This window comes from Columba livia, chromosome 20 (assembly GCF_036013475.1).
Source record: "Columba livia isolate bColLiv1 breed racing homer chromosome 20, bColLiv1.pat.W.v2, whole genome shotgun sequence".
In the NCBI taxonomy this organism is placed as follows: Eukaryota; Metazoa; Chordata; class Aves; order Columbiformes; family Columbidae; genus Columba; species Columba livia.
Window position 1 is genome coordinate 440609 of NC_088621.1, and position 15935 is coordinate 456543.

The 15935-nt window shown below is 58.7% G+C and overlaps 1 protein-coding gene across 24 annotated transcripts in view; it reads right to left on the reverse strand.

Annotated features, from left to right (window-relative positions):
- The window catches only part of RAP1GAP2 (RAP1 GTPase activating protein 2), a 57228-nt gene that overhangs the window by 3843 nt on the left and 37450 nt on the right, over positions 1-15935 (reverse strand). For 14 of the 24 annotated variants that reach the window (XM_065036571.1, XM_065036556.1, XM_065036550.1 and 11 more), the window contains 22 exons: positions 15549-15633; positions 12706-12741; positions 12092-12136; positions 11496-11528; positions 11042-11251; positions 10443-10546; positions 9846-9924; positions 9367-9420; positions 9186-9269; positions 8242-8342; positions 7469-7598; positions 7099-7254; positions 6389-6460; positions 5903-5989; positions 5556-5690; positions 3543-3680; positions 3044-3162; positions 2616-2729; positions 2000-2117; positions 1516-1642; positions 321-400; positions 47-85 (listed from right to left, as the gene is read on the reverse strand). In XM_065036571.1, coding sequence (XP_064892643.1) covers positions 77-85; positions 321-400; positions 1516-1642; positions 2000-2117; positions 2616-2729; positions 3044-3162; positions 3543-3680; positions 5556-5690; positions 5903-5989; positions 6389-6460; positions 7099-7254; positions 7469-7598; positions 8242-8342; positions 9186-9269; positions 9367-9420; positions 9846-9924; positions 10443-10546; positions 11042-11251; positions 11496-11528; positions 12092-12136; positions 12706-12741; positions 15549-15633 — 2116 coding nt within the window. In that variant the 3' untranslated portion in view covers positions 47-76. Of the gene's footprint in view, positions 1-46; positions 86-320; positions 401-1515; positions 1643-1999; positions 2118-2615; positions 2730-3043; positions 3163-3542; positions 3681-5555; positions 5691-5902; positions 5990-6388; positions 6461-7098; positions 7255-7468; positions 7599-8241; positions 8343-9185; positions 9270-9366; positions 9421-9845; positions 9925-10442; positions 10547-11041; positions 11252-11495; positions 11529-12091; positions 12137-12705; positions 12742-12948; positions 13638-14045; positions 14085-15548; positions 15634-15935 lie in introns of those variants that run through there. The other 10 variants (XM_065036551.1, XM_065036553.1, XM_065036560.1 and 7 more) reach the window with 5 other exon arrangements.

The following is a 15935-nucleotide window of genomic DNA, read 5'->3' on the forward strand; positions in this document are numbered from 1 at the left end:
ACCACAGACAAGTAATTTTGCACACTGCCACATTACCAACACTCACCGTGTGCAAGTTCATGTCCCCTGCTCCCTGCTAGTGGCTCTGAAGGAAAAACAGAACATGGGTTAGGTTGCAAATAAAGGGCGAGAAGTCGTGAAATCCCGTCCCCTTCCTCAGTGCTGCCCCCGGCTCTGCCCCCCGCTCCGCCCCCACACAGCATCTCTGCCGGCAGAGCCGCCGGCACCCCCCGGCACCCCTTGGCACCCCCCGGTACCCACCAGCATCCCCCAGTACCCACCGGCACCCCCCAGTACCCCCAGCACCCCCCGGCACCCACCGTGCTGCAGCTGCCGTGGCTGAGCTTGTCGAAGCGAAACTTCAGGTTTGACCTTGGAGAGTTTCTGTTCTTTACATCTGCTGGAGGGAGGGGAAAAGAACGGAGAAAACAATCACCTGTGAGCAACAATATCTGCTGAAGCTGCAGCGCTGAGTGCTGCCCGACCAGCCTGACGGGCACCGCTTCAATAGACTGCCACAAGTGCTACCAATATTTAGTCTATCTTGGCTAAATGTTTGGCAAAATCTGTACATTAAATGTTTTTGATGGAACAAATTGAGGCTTAATTACATTTCACAGTCTTTCTACTGGAAATGCCACTGAAAAGGCTACAAGGAATGACTGATCCGTATAATGTATGGGTGGATTTCCATGTTCTTGGCAGGAAAAATACAAAATAAACACTTTAAACGTTAAAAGGGGCTGGTTTAATAGTTCATAAAATCACTAATGAAATAAGGAGGGCCTGCGCAGCGCTGAGGCGCAACACGCCGGCCAGCCCGCGCCCCGCAGCCCGGCCTCCCGCAGCTCCCGCTCCAGAGCCCTTCCCGGGACGGGGCTGTTTTGCCAACAGCTCCCCAGATCGTAATGTGCCTTTGCATTGGGATGGAGCTGCTGCATGAGGGGTCACGGCTGCAGGGTCTGCGGGAGAGACACCCCGGCCCAGCACCCCCAACGCCCTCACTGGTGCTGTCACCTTGGATGGACCACAGAGCAATTTCTGCCCATTTTCCCCTGTTCAATTGCATCTCACTTTGCAGATTGTCTGACTGCAATGGACGGGGTCGGTGGCAGAGTGAGTTAGCAGCCGGGTAGTGGAGCCAAGGCCAAGGGAAGCTGCTGGTTTATTAAATGATTTGTGAGTCACGGCTGGTCCGTGGAGACAGCGAGTTTCCCCGACTGCTGCCCATGTCTGCCAGGCCCGCGCGCAGGGGACAAAGCCACAGCAAAAGCCACCTCTGAGGTGGCAGGGAAATAAACTCCCACGGAAATACAGAAATAAACAAACGAGGCCACCTCTCCAGAGCAGCCCCGTCAGGACAGGGCTTTCGGGAGCGTGGGAGCTCGTCCCGCACCCCGCGGGCACTTCTCCATCCCAAAGCCACAGACCCCATCCTGACCCACCACTGAGGGACCCTGGGGGCTTCCAGGGGCAAAGGGAGAGCTGGTACCCCCCCAGCCCCCCTCCTCCCACCTGTGGGGCTCCTGCTCATGATGACGGGGGTGGCCGCAGCTGCCACACTTGGGCTCTCACTGCCGGGCGAGGCTCCGTAGACAAACACGTCCTGCTTGAACGGCGAGGCTGTGGATGGCTGGCTGCCCTGCGGGGGACAGATGGGACACGGCTGTCTCTGGTGCCACCAGCTCTCCTCCCCGCCCCTGCTGACGTCCTGCTCGTCACAGCCCATGGTGCACCTGCTGCCCGAGAGCGCGTCCCCATGGAGCCACCTTCCGCCGGAGCGCCCCACGCTGTCCCCAGACACGCCACGGCTCACGGGGTCCCACCAGGCACCCCCTCCCTCCTCACACCCAGGGATGGGATTAAGCCCCCAATGTCAGTGGGAGGGGGCACCTGGGGACTGCAGGACATGTCCCCCCTGTGTAGAGACCACCCCGGGGCTGGGAGAGCAGGACACTGCTGCCCCACGGAGCCAGGGGTCCCAGCCCACGGGACCCACCACACTGTCATATTCCTCCAGCGTCTCGCTCTCTCCCGCCGTGCTGCTGAAGCTGCTGGTGCTGGAGGAGGAGCGGGAGATGTTCGACCTCCCGTTTTCTTTCAGCTTAATGAACGGCCTAGGAAGGAGACAGAACAGAGCTAGGCGGTGTCACTTGGGAAGCCGTGTTCTTGGGGCTGTGACAGTGGGGACAAACCCTCCCGCAGCTGCCGCAAGAACAGACCCAGCAGGGTGTTTCTCTAAATAAGTGACCAGTGCAAGAACAGGGGACAAAGCAGCTGGCGGGGCCACCAGCAGAAACCCCCGGGTCAGGCTGAGCGCCCAGTGGTGGAGGGAAGACGGACACCATGGGCCTCCGCAGCTCCCGCCATGAGGGTTTGGGCAACTTCTGTCAAGTACGGCTCTTTGCTCTTCCTTTTAAAGACAGCTATTTGCAGACCATAGAGGAGCTGTGCTCATGAATCACCAAAATCTTTTTTTTCCTCCCTTAATACCAAACTTATTTATAGTAAAACCTGAAGACGGTTTTGTTTGGCGAAGTCCCCGATGGTCTGTCAGCTACAGGGCGACTTGAGCTCCGGTCGGGGGCGGGGGGACAGAGCTCCTCCCGGCTCACCTGTCTTTGTTGGGGCATATTTCAGGGGAGCTGGGGTTGGACGAGGTTTCAGATTTCATTTCCTGAGACGAATGTCCCAAATCCGGTGTCTTCTGGGCCCCAGAAACACTGTCACTGAGGGCACAAAGAGACATGTTGCATGAATTACACAAGAGCCTTAAAAAGGATGGTCAAATTATACTCCCTAACAGCAAATGCTAAACTAAGAGTAGCAGATGCTCTCTGCATACTACCACTTCGATTTAAATCAGGGGGAAGGCATCCAAGGCACCATTCCCTTGAATGCAGCAAAGCAGCTCATTGCTGGCTTGTGTAGAAAGGGGGGCTGCTCCCTGGGCAGGGTCTCCAGCACCCACCGACCGCTTCTCTAACATGCAATGCACAACAGGGGCTTTTAAGCACAGTGACCAGAGCGATGTCCAACTCACCACCTCGTCCTGCTGTCCGCCTGGCTCTCCGAGCCCGTGTGCAGGCGGGGGAACAGCCCCGAGCGGCGCTTGATGGGGCTCCGGGACTGGTTCTTGGCGGCAGCTGCTGGTACCGGGGGCTGAGGGCACAGAACAGCCCAGGTTGGAGAACAAAGCTCCTTCCTAGAGGCTCAAAACACTAAACATCCTACGAGGAATTATGCTGCCTGCAATTCTCAGCCTGCGCATCTAGAAAATACATAATGCCAGAATTTCTTTTATATCTCCTTCGTTCTTTGGGGCTGAAAATCTCCAGCAAGATAATCTTTGGTTCCTCCACAAAACACCCAAATTGAACACAATAGCACTCATAAAGTCACACTCTCCCCAAACCTCCTCCTCACGCTGCCAGTCCCTGCCTGCACAGAACAGCCAGACTGTGCCAGTGCAGTGCCTGCCAGGCTGGGGAGAGGGATGGACAGAGGGACAGCTGGACAGAGGGACATGCGGCCATGCTCACCGAGAAGGTGGTCTTGGTCACCTCGCCGCTGTTGTGTGCGATGCCCCCGCTGAGGCTGCCCGGGATGCCACCGCCGTGGTGCTTCTTCTGGCTGCCCACCATCGTCTCCATGGAGTGGCTGCGCACCCGGATGGCTCTCTGCAGCCAGAGGGGACAGGGACAGCAGGTCATCACCGCCCTGTGGGGCACTGACCCCAACCCCCCTCCCAGCTCCAGACACACCAAAGCGTGACCTGTCTGGCTACCTCTCCACCTTTGAATCCCAGCTGGAGATAAAGAGATTTTGGAGGCAACAAGCCCGGAGATGTCCAGCACCGTACCGATGGTGCACGGGCACTACTTTGCTGCTGGCTCCAGGGCTCACAGAGCTGCAGGCAGAGTTGCACTGGGGTGCACGGGAGCCACAGCCCGTATGGAGCCCCAGCCCATGCTGGGACCATGGCTGCCCCAACAGCCCCACACTGCCCATCCATTAAAAACCACCAAGCAAGAGTCCATCAGACCTGATTTATTTGGGTCAGTAATTTATACAAAATGTGACAGCGTTTGCAAACAGAAGTAACCGCCTGCTTGCTTCGCTGCCCGCAGCGCCAGCAGGCACTGGTGCTGTGCAGGCAGGAGGGCTCCTGCCCGGGGGGCTCTGCAGGGCCCCCCAGCAGCCCTGCCATGGGCCAGCCAGCAGCTCCTCTCCACGCCGGGGGAGGCACGACCGGCTTGCGCAGAGCCCAGCAGAGCCAAGCTCCGCTTCCCTCCGAGCAGCCGGGCCCCATCACACGGCCAGGGAGGAGGGGGCTGCGGGCTGGTGCTGGGAGAGGGGCACTGGGCAAAGAGAAACCGCGGGGACCAGGTCTTGTCCCCCCAGCCCTCGTTCATCGTCTCTCCTGTCCCCACTCACTGTGACAGCGCGTGGTGCAGGACGTACGCCAGGACACAGCCCAGCAGCGCGGTCACCAGCCGGCCGGGCACACGGAGTGCGGAGCTCCCCGCCTGCCCCGGCACCCCCTGCAACGCCAGACAGCACAGTCCGCTCCCTCGTGCACAGAATACATGCAGACATTGATCATTCAACATCCGCGTCTCACACCCTGAATTGAACACTGTGATATGACTGCCCAGCATCTCCATTTCTACAACGTATCTTGTACCCAACCAGGGCACACCTGAGCCTCCAGCCCCCACCGTGGGGCCAGGGAGCTGCTTCCCCCACAACTGCCAGGTGCAGGATGAGGTGACTCACTCTCCAGCGCCTGTTTCTCTGCCCCACAGAGGAAACTCTGCCCACAGGGTCACTGCAGCAGTTTTCTCCCCACAGCCACCCCCGCCTGCTCAGCTGCAGCTGCACCGGCCTTTGCCGGGCAGAGCTGACGCGCCAGAGCAGGACGGGACGTGGGGGGAGCTGCACGGGCCAAGGCACGGCCACGGTGTCACCCACAGCAGGGACACAGTGCCCTGGCTCGGGGGCTCCATCGAACACCCACTCGCGGGTGCAGCCCGGATTCAGACGTGCCAGCCTTTCCAGCCGCCCCGCTGTTGTCACAGGGGAGACACCAGCGACTGTGAGCCGCTCATCCCCCAAGACGCAAGGGCTGCCTCTCCATTTTGAGGGACGTCCCCCACTGCACAGCTGGTCATTGTCCCTACCCCACTGGTTGCTCAGTTTCGTCCACATCATTTTATTTCATTTCTTTCCTGCCAACCCACTCTCCCTTCTCTCTCCCATGCCCCAGCACCATCTCCCTTCTCCACACCCAGCAGCTCTTGTTGTGTCACCCATTTAACACAACCCTCTGGGGACACAGTGGATGCCAGAGCAGGCAGGAGGGACAGGAGGTGCCCAGGGGCTCTGGAGAAGTCACCCCCATGGTGGCACTTGCCAACACCACAACCACATCAGGCTGCTCCTGCTGGGACCAGCTCAGGTGTCCACCAGCTGAGTGGATGCTGGTTCTGGGGAGCCCCCACTTGCTCCCACCACCCTGCTCTCGGGGGACACCTCTCAGGAATGGGGTTTACCTTGAAGGACTCCAGAAAGCCTCCATGACCCCCGTTTTCCAGCTTGTCCTCCTCAGGCCCCAGCCCCAGCATGGTTTGTGTGTGCCCGTGGAGCTCATCGTGGAGGTTGTCCAACAAGGCTGCCCGTGTCCGGTCCTGTGGGAGCGAGGAGCTCAGCCAGCGGCCTCGAGGGAGGGGACAGCAGTGCTGACCCAGGGGACCACTGGCTCGTCCCCCCGCTGAGGGCACCGGTGGCTCCAGGGGACCCCATGGCCACCAAGCTGGGCTGGGGACACGCAGCTCTGAGCGGGAACCCGAGCTCCCCCGCGCCCGCTGCGGTGCCGGGCAGGGCTGGCGGGCCGCGTTACCTCCAGCTTCGCAAACTTGTCTGACTTGCAGCAGGCGTTCTCGGCGTTGATGAGTTTGGTGAGCAGGAACTCCCGGAACTCGGGGCTCTGCGGGGAGAGGCCAGGTGGCAAACGCCAGCCAAAGACTTTGCCTGTCTCTGGCACCGGGGCTGCACACACCCAACCCAAGCTCCCGGCAACCTGCAGCCCCTTCAGAGGTGGGAGCGCTGGTGGAAAACCCCAGTGGGGCTCAGGGTCCCTCCTGCAGCAGCCGCCACCCCCGCAGTGACACGGGCGTGCAGCAGCAGGGCCGCAGCGGCTGCCTTGCAGGGTGACACTGTGCAATGCTGCACACCTCCTGCTCCGCCATCAGCCCCGGAGCGGCACCACAAATCAAATTAAGTGCACAGAAATTCCAGAAGTCAGGCGTGCTTAGAAACATCTCAGACATACACATAGATATATGGTTTTTATGGCTGGGAAGGTGGTTCCCAGCTCAGCCCCTACCTTCTGGAACACGGGCGGGCTGGGCAGGGGGGGGCCGAAGGAGGGAACATCTTCTCGGGCTGTGACCGACACCTGTGGAGCCAAGAGAACGTTATTGCTGCAGGTGCTGCGGGGCAGCCCCGACACAGCCATCCCTCTCCTGCAGGACAGCGGCACGGAGCAGGCGAGGCTCTCCCCAGCCCGGCTCAGCAGAGCCCAGCCCAGCAAAGCCCAGCCCAGTGCCTGGGCCCAGGTGCATCGCCCCAAGCCCCGTCCTGCAGCACAGCCCCCTCCTCCCCAGCCCTCATCGGTCCACTCTCCTGCTCTCGGGAGAGCAGCTTTGTACGTTGTTTCCTATGATTTCTGTGTTCCTCTGTGGCTCTAAGCAGCTTTTCGTTTGAAAATTATGTCGTACTGGATCTCATCATAGAAAACAGACAGATAAGATGCTTTATGCCACCTGCACTTGAGCGATGTGTTAGACGGGTATGAGCTGTTCTGAGGTTTATGCAAATACCGAGTAGCATAAAAAATCGTTAGCAAATGAGCATGCTATTACATATGCACATATTTTATACACATATGTATGTATATACACATGCTATGTAATAGCGCATACATAAATATACATGTGCGTATATCCATATGTATGTTTAGCACACACACACACATTCCAGTGAGCTGTAGCACTGGCTGTACCACGGGGCGGACGGGCAGCGTCCGTCCCTCACCTTGTACGTGATGTTCTCTGCCCCGGGGTTCTCCACCTGCACCACGATGTAGGCGTGCAAGAAGTTGGAGGCGATCATGTCCGGGACAAACGGCGTGTTCTCTTCTTGGAAGATAATCGCCACGATGTCGTTGCCAATGTGCCGCTTCCTCTGGAGCTGAGCGGGAAGGGAAACGTTTGGTAGGTAAAGCCGGGTGGCTCTGCTCCCTGGGAGCAAACCCAGCTCTGGGCACTGAGCCTGCGTGTGCCGGGGAGCCCGGGGAGCCACCACCCATGTCACTGCCCGTGTCACTGCCAGCCGGGCCGGCGGCACTGAGCAGGGCAGCGCATCCCGCCTCGGACACGTCTGCACAAGGGAGCTCATCTCTTACTTGCTGCGTGTCTCCTTCAGTAAACGGCAGCTTTGTAGAGACGTGAAACATTATCTCCCTGTCCCTGAACACCGTGTACACAGACTCCGTCCCCGTCTGCCCGTGGCTGACATCCAGACCTCCTCGAAAACTGGAGAAGAAGGGAAAGGCAGGCAGAAAGGAAGAAATATTAATTGAAAGCTTAGCAGAGACTGCCGGCGGCTGTCAGGGGATGGTGACAGAGCAAACCGGCTCATTTATCTTTATCTAGCAGCAAGCAAATTGGAAAGAACAAACTGTGCGTCATGTATGGTAACGAAGCATCGCCGTCACCGCTCCGAAACCCCGCGTGTGTGGCGGAACGGTGCCGGACGCTGGGGCTGATGGCAGCTGTGGCACCAGCCGTGGCACCACCATGGCACCACCATGGCACCGGCGGCATCGCTGCCCGCGCCTGCCAGCCCCCTGCAGCCAGGTCCCGCCTTGTGCCATGGCTGAGCCAGCAACAGCGGGCAGGGCATGTTTCCTTATGAAATTATTCGTCTGTGGTTGAATATAACCAGATCTTCTCACAGCCTCCCAACTCCAGGAAGGGAACCTTTTCTCTCTTGGCAGCTCCATTTTTTTTTTAACTCCCCCAGTTTTGAGAAACAAGCCAAAGCTATATTTGCTTCTGGTCTGTACATCCCGCTCATGAGCGAGATGACTTCTGTTCTCACACGGGAGATATTTTTACATATGACACAGTCTCTTGTTAAATGTATTTGTAAAAACATTCTATTTATTTAGCTTACCCTTTGAAGTCCTGGAGTGTTATGGTGTCTCCCAGAAAACTTAAGAAGTTCTTGAAGGCAGCGCTCTCTTCATTATTGCCGAACAACTCCTCCTCTTGGGTCTACAAAACACGGGGCACGTCTTTGGAGAGCCCAGCCCTGCCTGTCCCCAGAGCCAGCCCAGTGCCTGGGACACCAGCCCTGGGGACGGCCGTGGCCCTGACACCACAGCACTGGGCTGACGGAGCCACAGAGACCCCGCGCTGCCTGAGCCAAGCGTCACCAAAGCCACCGTCCCCAGCAGCCACCACGCGCCGGGACAACCCCGCACAGGCGGCTCCCAGCGCAGGCCAGTCACGGCCATTCGGCCACCAAGGCACCCAAAGGTGACGGTGCTGAGACCAACCTCTGACTGACAGCAAGGGACCTTTGGATAATGTATGGGAAATACCCAAACACAAATGAATCCTCCTTGGAAAATCCAACTCTTAATCATCCCATTTCAAAACAATGAGACCTTAATTATGGTCTTGTATGAGTTACTCAATCCAAAATAAAATGCAATATGTAAAGATAATTAGAGCGCCTGTCAGAATAATCTTTGGTGAGTTATGGACTCGGCTGCCTCCGCGCTCGCCATCCGGAGTCCCTTGGCTGATGACGGCATCTGCAGCACATGTGTGTCTCCATAGCCCGCAGTCCTACCAGACAAATCTAACTGCTTCCCTGTCTAAACATATATCTGATTAAAATACCATGCCTGCTAAAATCTATTTTCACATCCGCTTTTCCCCACAGCGGCTTGTGGGCTGATTTCCATACTGAATTTTTTCAGTCACATCATTTTTTAATGAGTCGGGGAAACATTCGAGCAATAAGAAACGCATTATTAGTGAGGACACCCATTAACACGGCGTCTTGTACGTGACAGCACGAACTGCAGGGTCGAATTTGTGATCACTCACCTGCCTGAACTTCTGGTAGATCACACCAAACTTGAACGTGTTGTTGACCTCATGTTCATCGTAAGACACTATCATCTGGGACGCCTACAGTAAAAAAACATAGGAATTATTTCATTTGGTAGTTCAAAACACAACGAACTCTCTGCTGAATATGCGACCGACTTGGGGTAAGTCACCTCACCTTGGGGTACAGAACTGGGTTGAACTTCAGGCCAGAGGCGTCATCGCAGAAGGCCTGTGGGCAAGGGCAAAGAGCCATCAGTGCCAGGTCCCTGGGCACGCGGACAGACACCCTGTCCTGCCGAAACCCCACAGCGAGGCCGTGAATGTCCCGTCAAGGAGCCGACTCCAGCCTCTGACTGCAGGAGCTCCCCTCTTTGCATCCTCTTGTTGGGACGCCCCATGGCCTGGCAGGTACCCAGCAAGACAAGTCCCAGGTCCCTCTCTGGGCCAAAGGTTTTGCCACATCCCCACCTGTCGCCCAACACCAACCAGTGACCTGCCCAGGATCAGCAGGAAACCTACAGCAGGAAACCTACAGCAGGGCCAGCACATATCTCTGCCACCCAACAGCACCCAACGGCACCCAACGCCGCCCAACAGCACCCAACGCCGCCCGAGACCAGCAGCACAGGCTTTGCTGCCACTGTCACAGCCCACCTTTGCAATCTGGGGGATGCTGGGGAGCTTGCTGAACCCTGCCAGGGGGATCCTTTCATGCAGCGTCTTCACTTTGGACCTGCCAGAGGAGCAGAAAGGAGCAGACGCTGGGGAGCGTCGGGGCAGAGCCGCCGGCTGCAGCCGCGCTCACAGCCACCGCTCCGCCGGCTGTGGGGAAACCACGCTCTGCTGAGCTTGTTGGGCCTGCCGAGTAACCACAGGCTCTGTTTGCCTTCTCATCTCTGCAGCTCTTAAAATATTCATAGTTTGGATGGAAATGACTACAAGGGTTCAGATGCGCTGGGCTTGTCAGCTCACAGAGGGAAGGTGACAGATGCGCCTGGTGTTATCCCGCCGCACGGAGAGGCTTACGCTCCTCTCAGCAGGTTTAGTGGTAGAACATTGTGTTCATCGGGGAGGTCGAGCAGTCCCGGTGCACAGCCAGTGAGAGGCCGATGCTGCTGGTTCCCACCGCCCCCCGAGCCCCCGCTGTGCCAGCCCGCGCTGCCCGCCCGGTGCCCACATCCACAGCAGGAGCGAGAGAAGGGACCCCCAAAGAGAAAACACTTTGTTAAACAAAGCTTTTTCTTTCCATACCTGAGTATAATCCTCAAATATTCAGTGCCATCTGTCTCCTCACACTTAATAGAAAGGATCAGATTTCCAAGGCTACTGGCTGTACAATAAAAATTTAAATGATCCTAAAAATAGAAAACAGTGTGTCAGCAGTGGGGGATGCAGCTTGCCGATGGCAAGGACGATGGCAGGAGTCACCTGCCACCCCGGCACCCCCCGCCCCTCAGGGACACACACCCACGCCCCCGCCTCGCAGGGACCAGGCTTTAATCCCTCTGCCCGTGGACTTTACCACCCTGCTCCCGGGTCTGAGAGAGGGAGAAGAGGATTACGGGCTGTGAGCGACGGGGTGGGCGGGCGGCTGCCACAGCTGGTCGCCCAGACAGGGCCGGCTCAGCACCCCTGTGCCCATCGGGCCCAGGGGGCCCTGCGGCCATGGGGGCACAGCCCATGTGCATGGCCATTGCTGCCACGGCTGGTCACCCGCCGGTCCCCTCCCCACCCTGCAAAGAGAGGAGCTGTAAAATTTGCCCATCTTGCCCACAATTTTAGAACTTCTCTCTTTCTTGAGGGGGTGTGCAATTCACAGCTGACCAGCTACACGCACAGGGGGCACCCACCTTCCCCAGAAAATGCTTCCTGTAGGCCCGCGCCTCCCCCTTGCACTCCAGCCGGTAGCCGTAGGCGCTGGGGCTGAGGTTCTCCTCCTCCTCCTCGCAGATGCTGCTGTCGGAGGAGGTGGGTGTGCCGAGGTTCTCGGGGTCCTCAATCCAGTACCCGCCGAACTGCGGCAGGATGATCAGCGGGTACGGGCTGCCCTTCTCCAGGATCTGCAGGGACACGGGAGGGCTCGGGCAGGGCTGGGGGCAGGTGTGGGGGCAGGGGCTCACCACCCCACGTGCTGCCCCACACCATGGAGGCAAATCCAGCCCCCCTCCGAAACCTCCCCTGGAAGGACACGTCCTGCGAGCAGCACGGCCGCGGGGGTGGGAGGGGAAGGTGTCTGAGCAGGGTCCCCACCAGCTGCCCTTTATCAGCACTTCTAGAAAGGCACTTTCGGCTCAGGGCACCCACCTCATCGATGCTGGGGTACGGGATGTAGTCTTCCTGGAAAAAGGAACCAAAACACCATGCGTGACCATGTGTTCCCCGCCAGCCACCCCTTACGACTGCAGCCGCGCACACCCAGCCCGGGCACTGCCCTTCCCACCCCACGCCCTGCACAAGCACCAGGCAGTGACGGGGACCGATGCTCCTCTTGGATGAGGCCACCGTGTGCGGTGACTGGCACAAGGCCCAGGAGCGGTGCCAGCACACTGCCTGGGGACACGGCGCACGGACCATCCCGCTGGGGCTGCAGGGAAGCGCTGCAGCACAGCACCGCGGGTCCTGTCCCAACGGGCCCTGCCAGCAGCGCGGGCTCAGCTCTGCGCAGAACCGGCCGCTCCACACGGCTCCGCTGACACACACGGGCTTGGACATAAAGCTGGATTAGGGATTTACAGGCACCACTCTCTCCATCTTTGCAATTCAATCAGTGCCTTGTTTTTAGATAACATTTAAATCCTTTGCAGTCCTTTGAGTGACTGCCTTTGACAAGACACATTAAAGCCCTGAGGTAAGGGGGGGACACTTGAAGAGAGCCACGCAAGAAACAAAATTCAACCAACCTTATGTTTTTGGCTTCCAGTCCTCTGTTCTTCAAGCTTTGGTGCCTGTTTAGAAAAAAACAAGTAGACTGAAAAATTAAGATGTTTTCAACAACAGAGATGAAACCACAAGGGTATTTTGCTACATGGAAATCACTCCGACACGAGTGGCGAGAGTGGAGGGGGTTTGTGCCCAGGACGAGCCAGGCAGAGCTGTTGGCTCCACCGTAACAGCAAAAATGGGTGATGGGGGTGTGGTGGGACAAGACCTGGGACACAGCGTCACCGCACTGCAGAAGTCTAAATGAGAGGCAGGGACTGTCACTTCCCAGGTGCCGGCACAGCACCAAACAAAGCGTCCCATATCCCCATCCAGCTTCATCTCAGTTTCCCCAGGATGGGCTCCCAAAGGAAATACCCGTGCTGCCTTCCTGTGGAGCGGGGACAGCCCTGCGTGTGGCTGGGTGACACCGGCTGACAGCATCTGGCCCAGCAGAGTTCGGAGATGGCAAACCCTGCTGGCACTGGGTGCGGGAGCACCCAGCACGCCAAACACAGACGGTGCTGCGGGATCTCGCAGCCGCTGCTGGGCAGGAACATCCGGCGCTACCGGCATATGCTCTGCTGCTGCTCACCTGCATTTTCTCCAGCATTTCGAAGAATTCTGCAGACTGGAAAAGAAAAGAAGGAAATCTGTTCAGTTAGAGCAGAGATGAGGTGAGCCAGCCCAAGCCACACACAGGCAGGGCACAGGACCCCAGCCTGCCCTGGGCACGCTGCTCGGGCCCGTAGCAGGAGCGAGAAGCACAGACCCTCTCTCCGTGCAATTAATACTGTGGCAAACGAGACACGCGCAGCAGCCTCCCCATGTCCCTTACCTTGCCAGGTGTGAGCCCTGGGCTCTGCGTGTCACGTGCTGTGGGGACAGCAGCAATGCCGCTGCTGGCAGCACTGCGCTGCCCGTGCAGGGTTAACAGCCGACTTGCCAAATGAACTAAAGAGATTAGTGAAGCCTGGGCGCTGATTAAACCCCGTGCGGCTCCTCTGGAGAGCAGCCCAGCCCTGCAGCCAGGGACCGCGTCGGCTCCCTCGCGTGCTGCCCGCTCGGAACCTGCCCTGGCCACGTTTCCAGCTTTAGACTATGCCCCATTTTTATCTGCTGCACGTACGGGAGGAAAAATGAACCCCAGGCTCAGAAGAGCTCTGTGCCCTAAGCTGGGACCTCTTTCAGAAAACTTCTTTAATTTGAGCTTGGCTTAGATTCCAGTTTATCTTCAGGTGTCTGAGAAAGACAAATGCTCCTTGAGTCAACTAAAACGATTTCCAGGTCCCACTCCAGCTGCCACCAGAACCAGAGAAGCAAACAGCACAGCAGCACCGGCTCCGCCTGCTCGAGCGCGTGTGCATGCTGAATCCAGCAGACCGTCTGCGCCCTTCGGGGCTGATGCACACGGGAAGCCGAGCTTTACTGGGCCACAGATATTTTGGTTGTTATAGAGGAGACAATGACAGCGTTGTGCTGCCTGGCAGGAAGCGATGTCACCTGCCCGACGGGTGACACTCACACACCTGGGTCACCAAGACTGTCTGCTCCAAACTAAACCTGCATCTGCTTCTCAAATGCAACACCAAAGCGGGCAGCTGCTTCCCAGCCACCTTCGGCAGGACAAACTGCCCCCAGCCTGGCCTGAAGGCCTCTGAAATGCAAAATATCCTGAAATGGTGCAGTTGCTGCTCCTTTCCTGCTCAGCCATCCCAGCACCGTGGGTGAGTTTAGCGAGCAGGTGCTGCAGATGAGGAGTGCCCAGAGCATGGGCTTCAGCACAGCCGGTAAGTGCTGGCTTTGGAGCTTTCCAAAGAAAATGACACCCAGAGAGAACACCCTGCAGCGGGCGGGAGCTGCCTCGGGCAGCACAGGGGGGCAGTGGTCTGCCCAGCACCCCTCCCGGCACCCCGCGGGTCACCGAGCACTCACCAGGCCCCGGAAGAAATCCACCATCTTCCTGGCGTCACCCCAGTGTCGCCCACAGATCAGCCACCACCACCAGACTGTCCCACGGGCGCCAGCCCCGCCGGCCCTCCCAGCCCCACACCCCGGTGTTAATGTTTCTCCAGGCAAGGGCACGGCAGGGCTGCTGCTTTGTTAGTGCACAGGGTGGCTCCCAGGAGGCAAAGTGCCTGAAACAGGTTGGGCAGGAACCAGTGACAGTGTGCAGGGCATGGGCAGGCTCCTGCCGGGGTGCACAGAGCCTCGGTGGGATGCACAGTGCCTCAGTGGGATGCACAGCCCCAAGGCGGGATGCACAGTGTCCTGGTGGGATGCACAGTGCCACGGCGGGATGCACAGTGCCACGGCGGGATGCACAGTGCCACGGCAGGATGCACAGTGCCATGGCGGGATGCACAAACCCCCCTAGGACCTGCTCCTCTGCAGCCTGACGAGGTGCTACAGCTCGTGTCACCAGTGAAGTGTGTCAGCTCCTTCCCGTGCCCAGGTCATACACAAAACACATCAGAAGCTCCACTAATAAACTCCTCCGACTTAATACTCTATCTCCAAGCCACCTTGCTCTTAACAACCATTTAACCAGGTTCTTGGCCACCTCATAATCCTCACATCCATCTCATCTCCAGCTGAATGAGTCATTTCCCAGGTGGCAGCATATTGAGCGCTCTGCAGCAACCTGGGCAGAAGAGCCACAACTGCCTCTGCCTGGAAGCTGGTAGTGCAGAAATTTCTCAGGTTACTCTGACGGAAGTTACTTTTCGTGAACCTGAGTTGCAATTTGTCCTGTTTAGTTGAACTTGCTCTGAAGCTTTGCCGTGGTCACCACCTCGGCTCTCTGCACGGCCCTGCGTGGCACAGGGCTGCACGCTCCCCACTTGCTGGAGGCTGAGGGAGATAAAAATGACCTGGCAGCTGCAGAGGGGCCAGTCGGCCCTGGCCCTGGCTCAGGCTGGACCAGCTTCCAGGTCTCACCAGGTTACTCGTCACACTCTCCCGCTGGGTTTGGGAAAACCCCGAGAGGGGCAGAGCCCTGCAGAGGCGGCTGGCGCGGGCAGAGCGGGGCAGAAGTCGTGTCCTGCGACACGCTGGCTCCTGTGCGGCCAAAGGCAGCAAAGAGTGGTCCTGGGGTATGAGCAGTGGGTCAGACCCCTCCAGCAGCGCCAGCCCGTGGGGACACGCTGTCTGCCCCGTGCTGGCCAGCAGCCGCCCGCCGCGGTGCCCGGGGGTTCATTAGCGGGAGAGCAGCGCTGGGACTCCGCACCCTGACGGCATCGCGCGGCAGGAGCGGCAGCGCAGGACGGGCTCTGAGCGCACCGCGGGCTGAGCTCCAGAAACCACCCACGGCTGCTGCCAGGAACAGCCCGCAGCCACTGCGTTGGCAGCGCCGCTCCTCACCAGCTTCGGCTCCCAAAACCGGCCCCTGGGCCAGAGCGCGCGTCCACGGCTGGCACAGCGTCCCCGCGCACTCACCTTCATGGTCGGCGGGGCAGTGAGTGGGGGGGACAGCGGCCGCTCCGCGACGGGCACATCTGCGCTGCTCAGCAGCTCCTGCTTCCTGAAAAACCAAAGGCGGGCACGTCAGCTTCCCGCGCCCTGAGCGGAGCGCCAGGCGCAGATAAGGGCTTATCTCCTTTCGCAAAACCACGGGCGTGTGGGACTGCCTGTAAAATAATGTCTCTTGAATCTGAGAATAAAATAGACAGCCAGCATGAAAAGACGGTACAAGTCACCTGAGGAGCTCTGTGCACCGGGCAGGCTGGGACCCCATGGAGCGCCCGGGCTCCCGGCTGCAGGGCCGGGCACCAGCGGTGCTGTCGGTGCTGGGCAGCGGAGCGGGGCAGCAGGGCTCATTTCCAT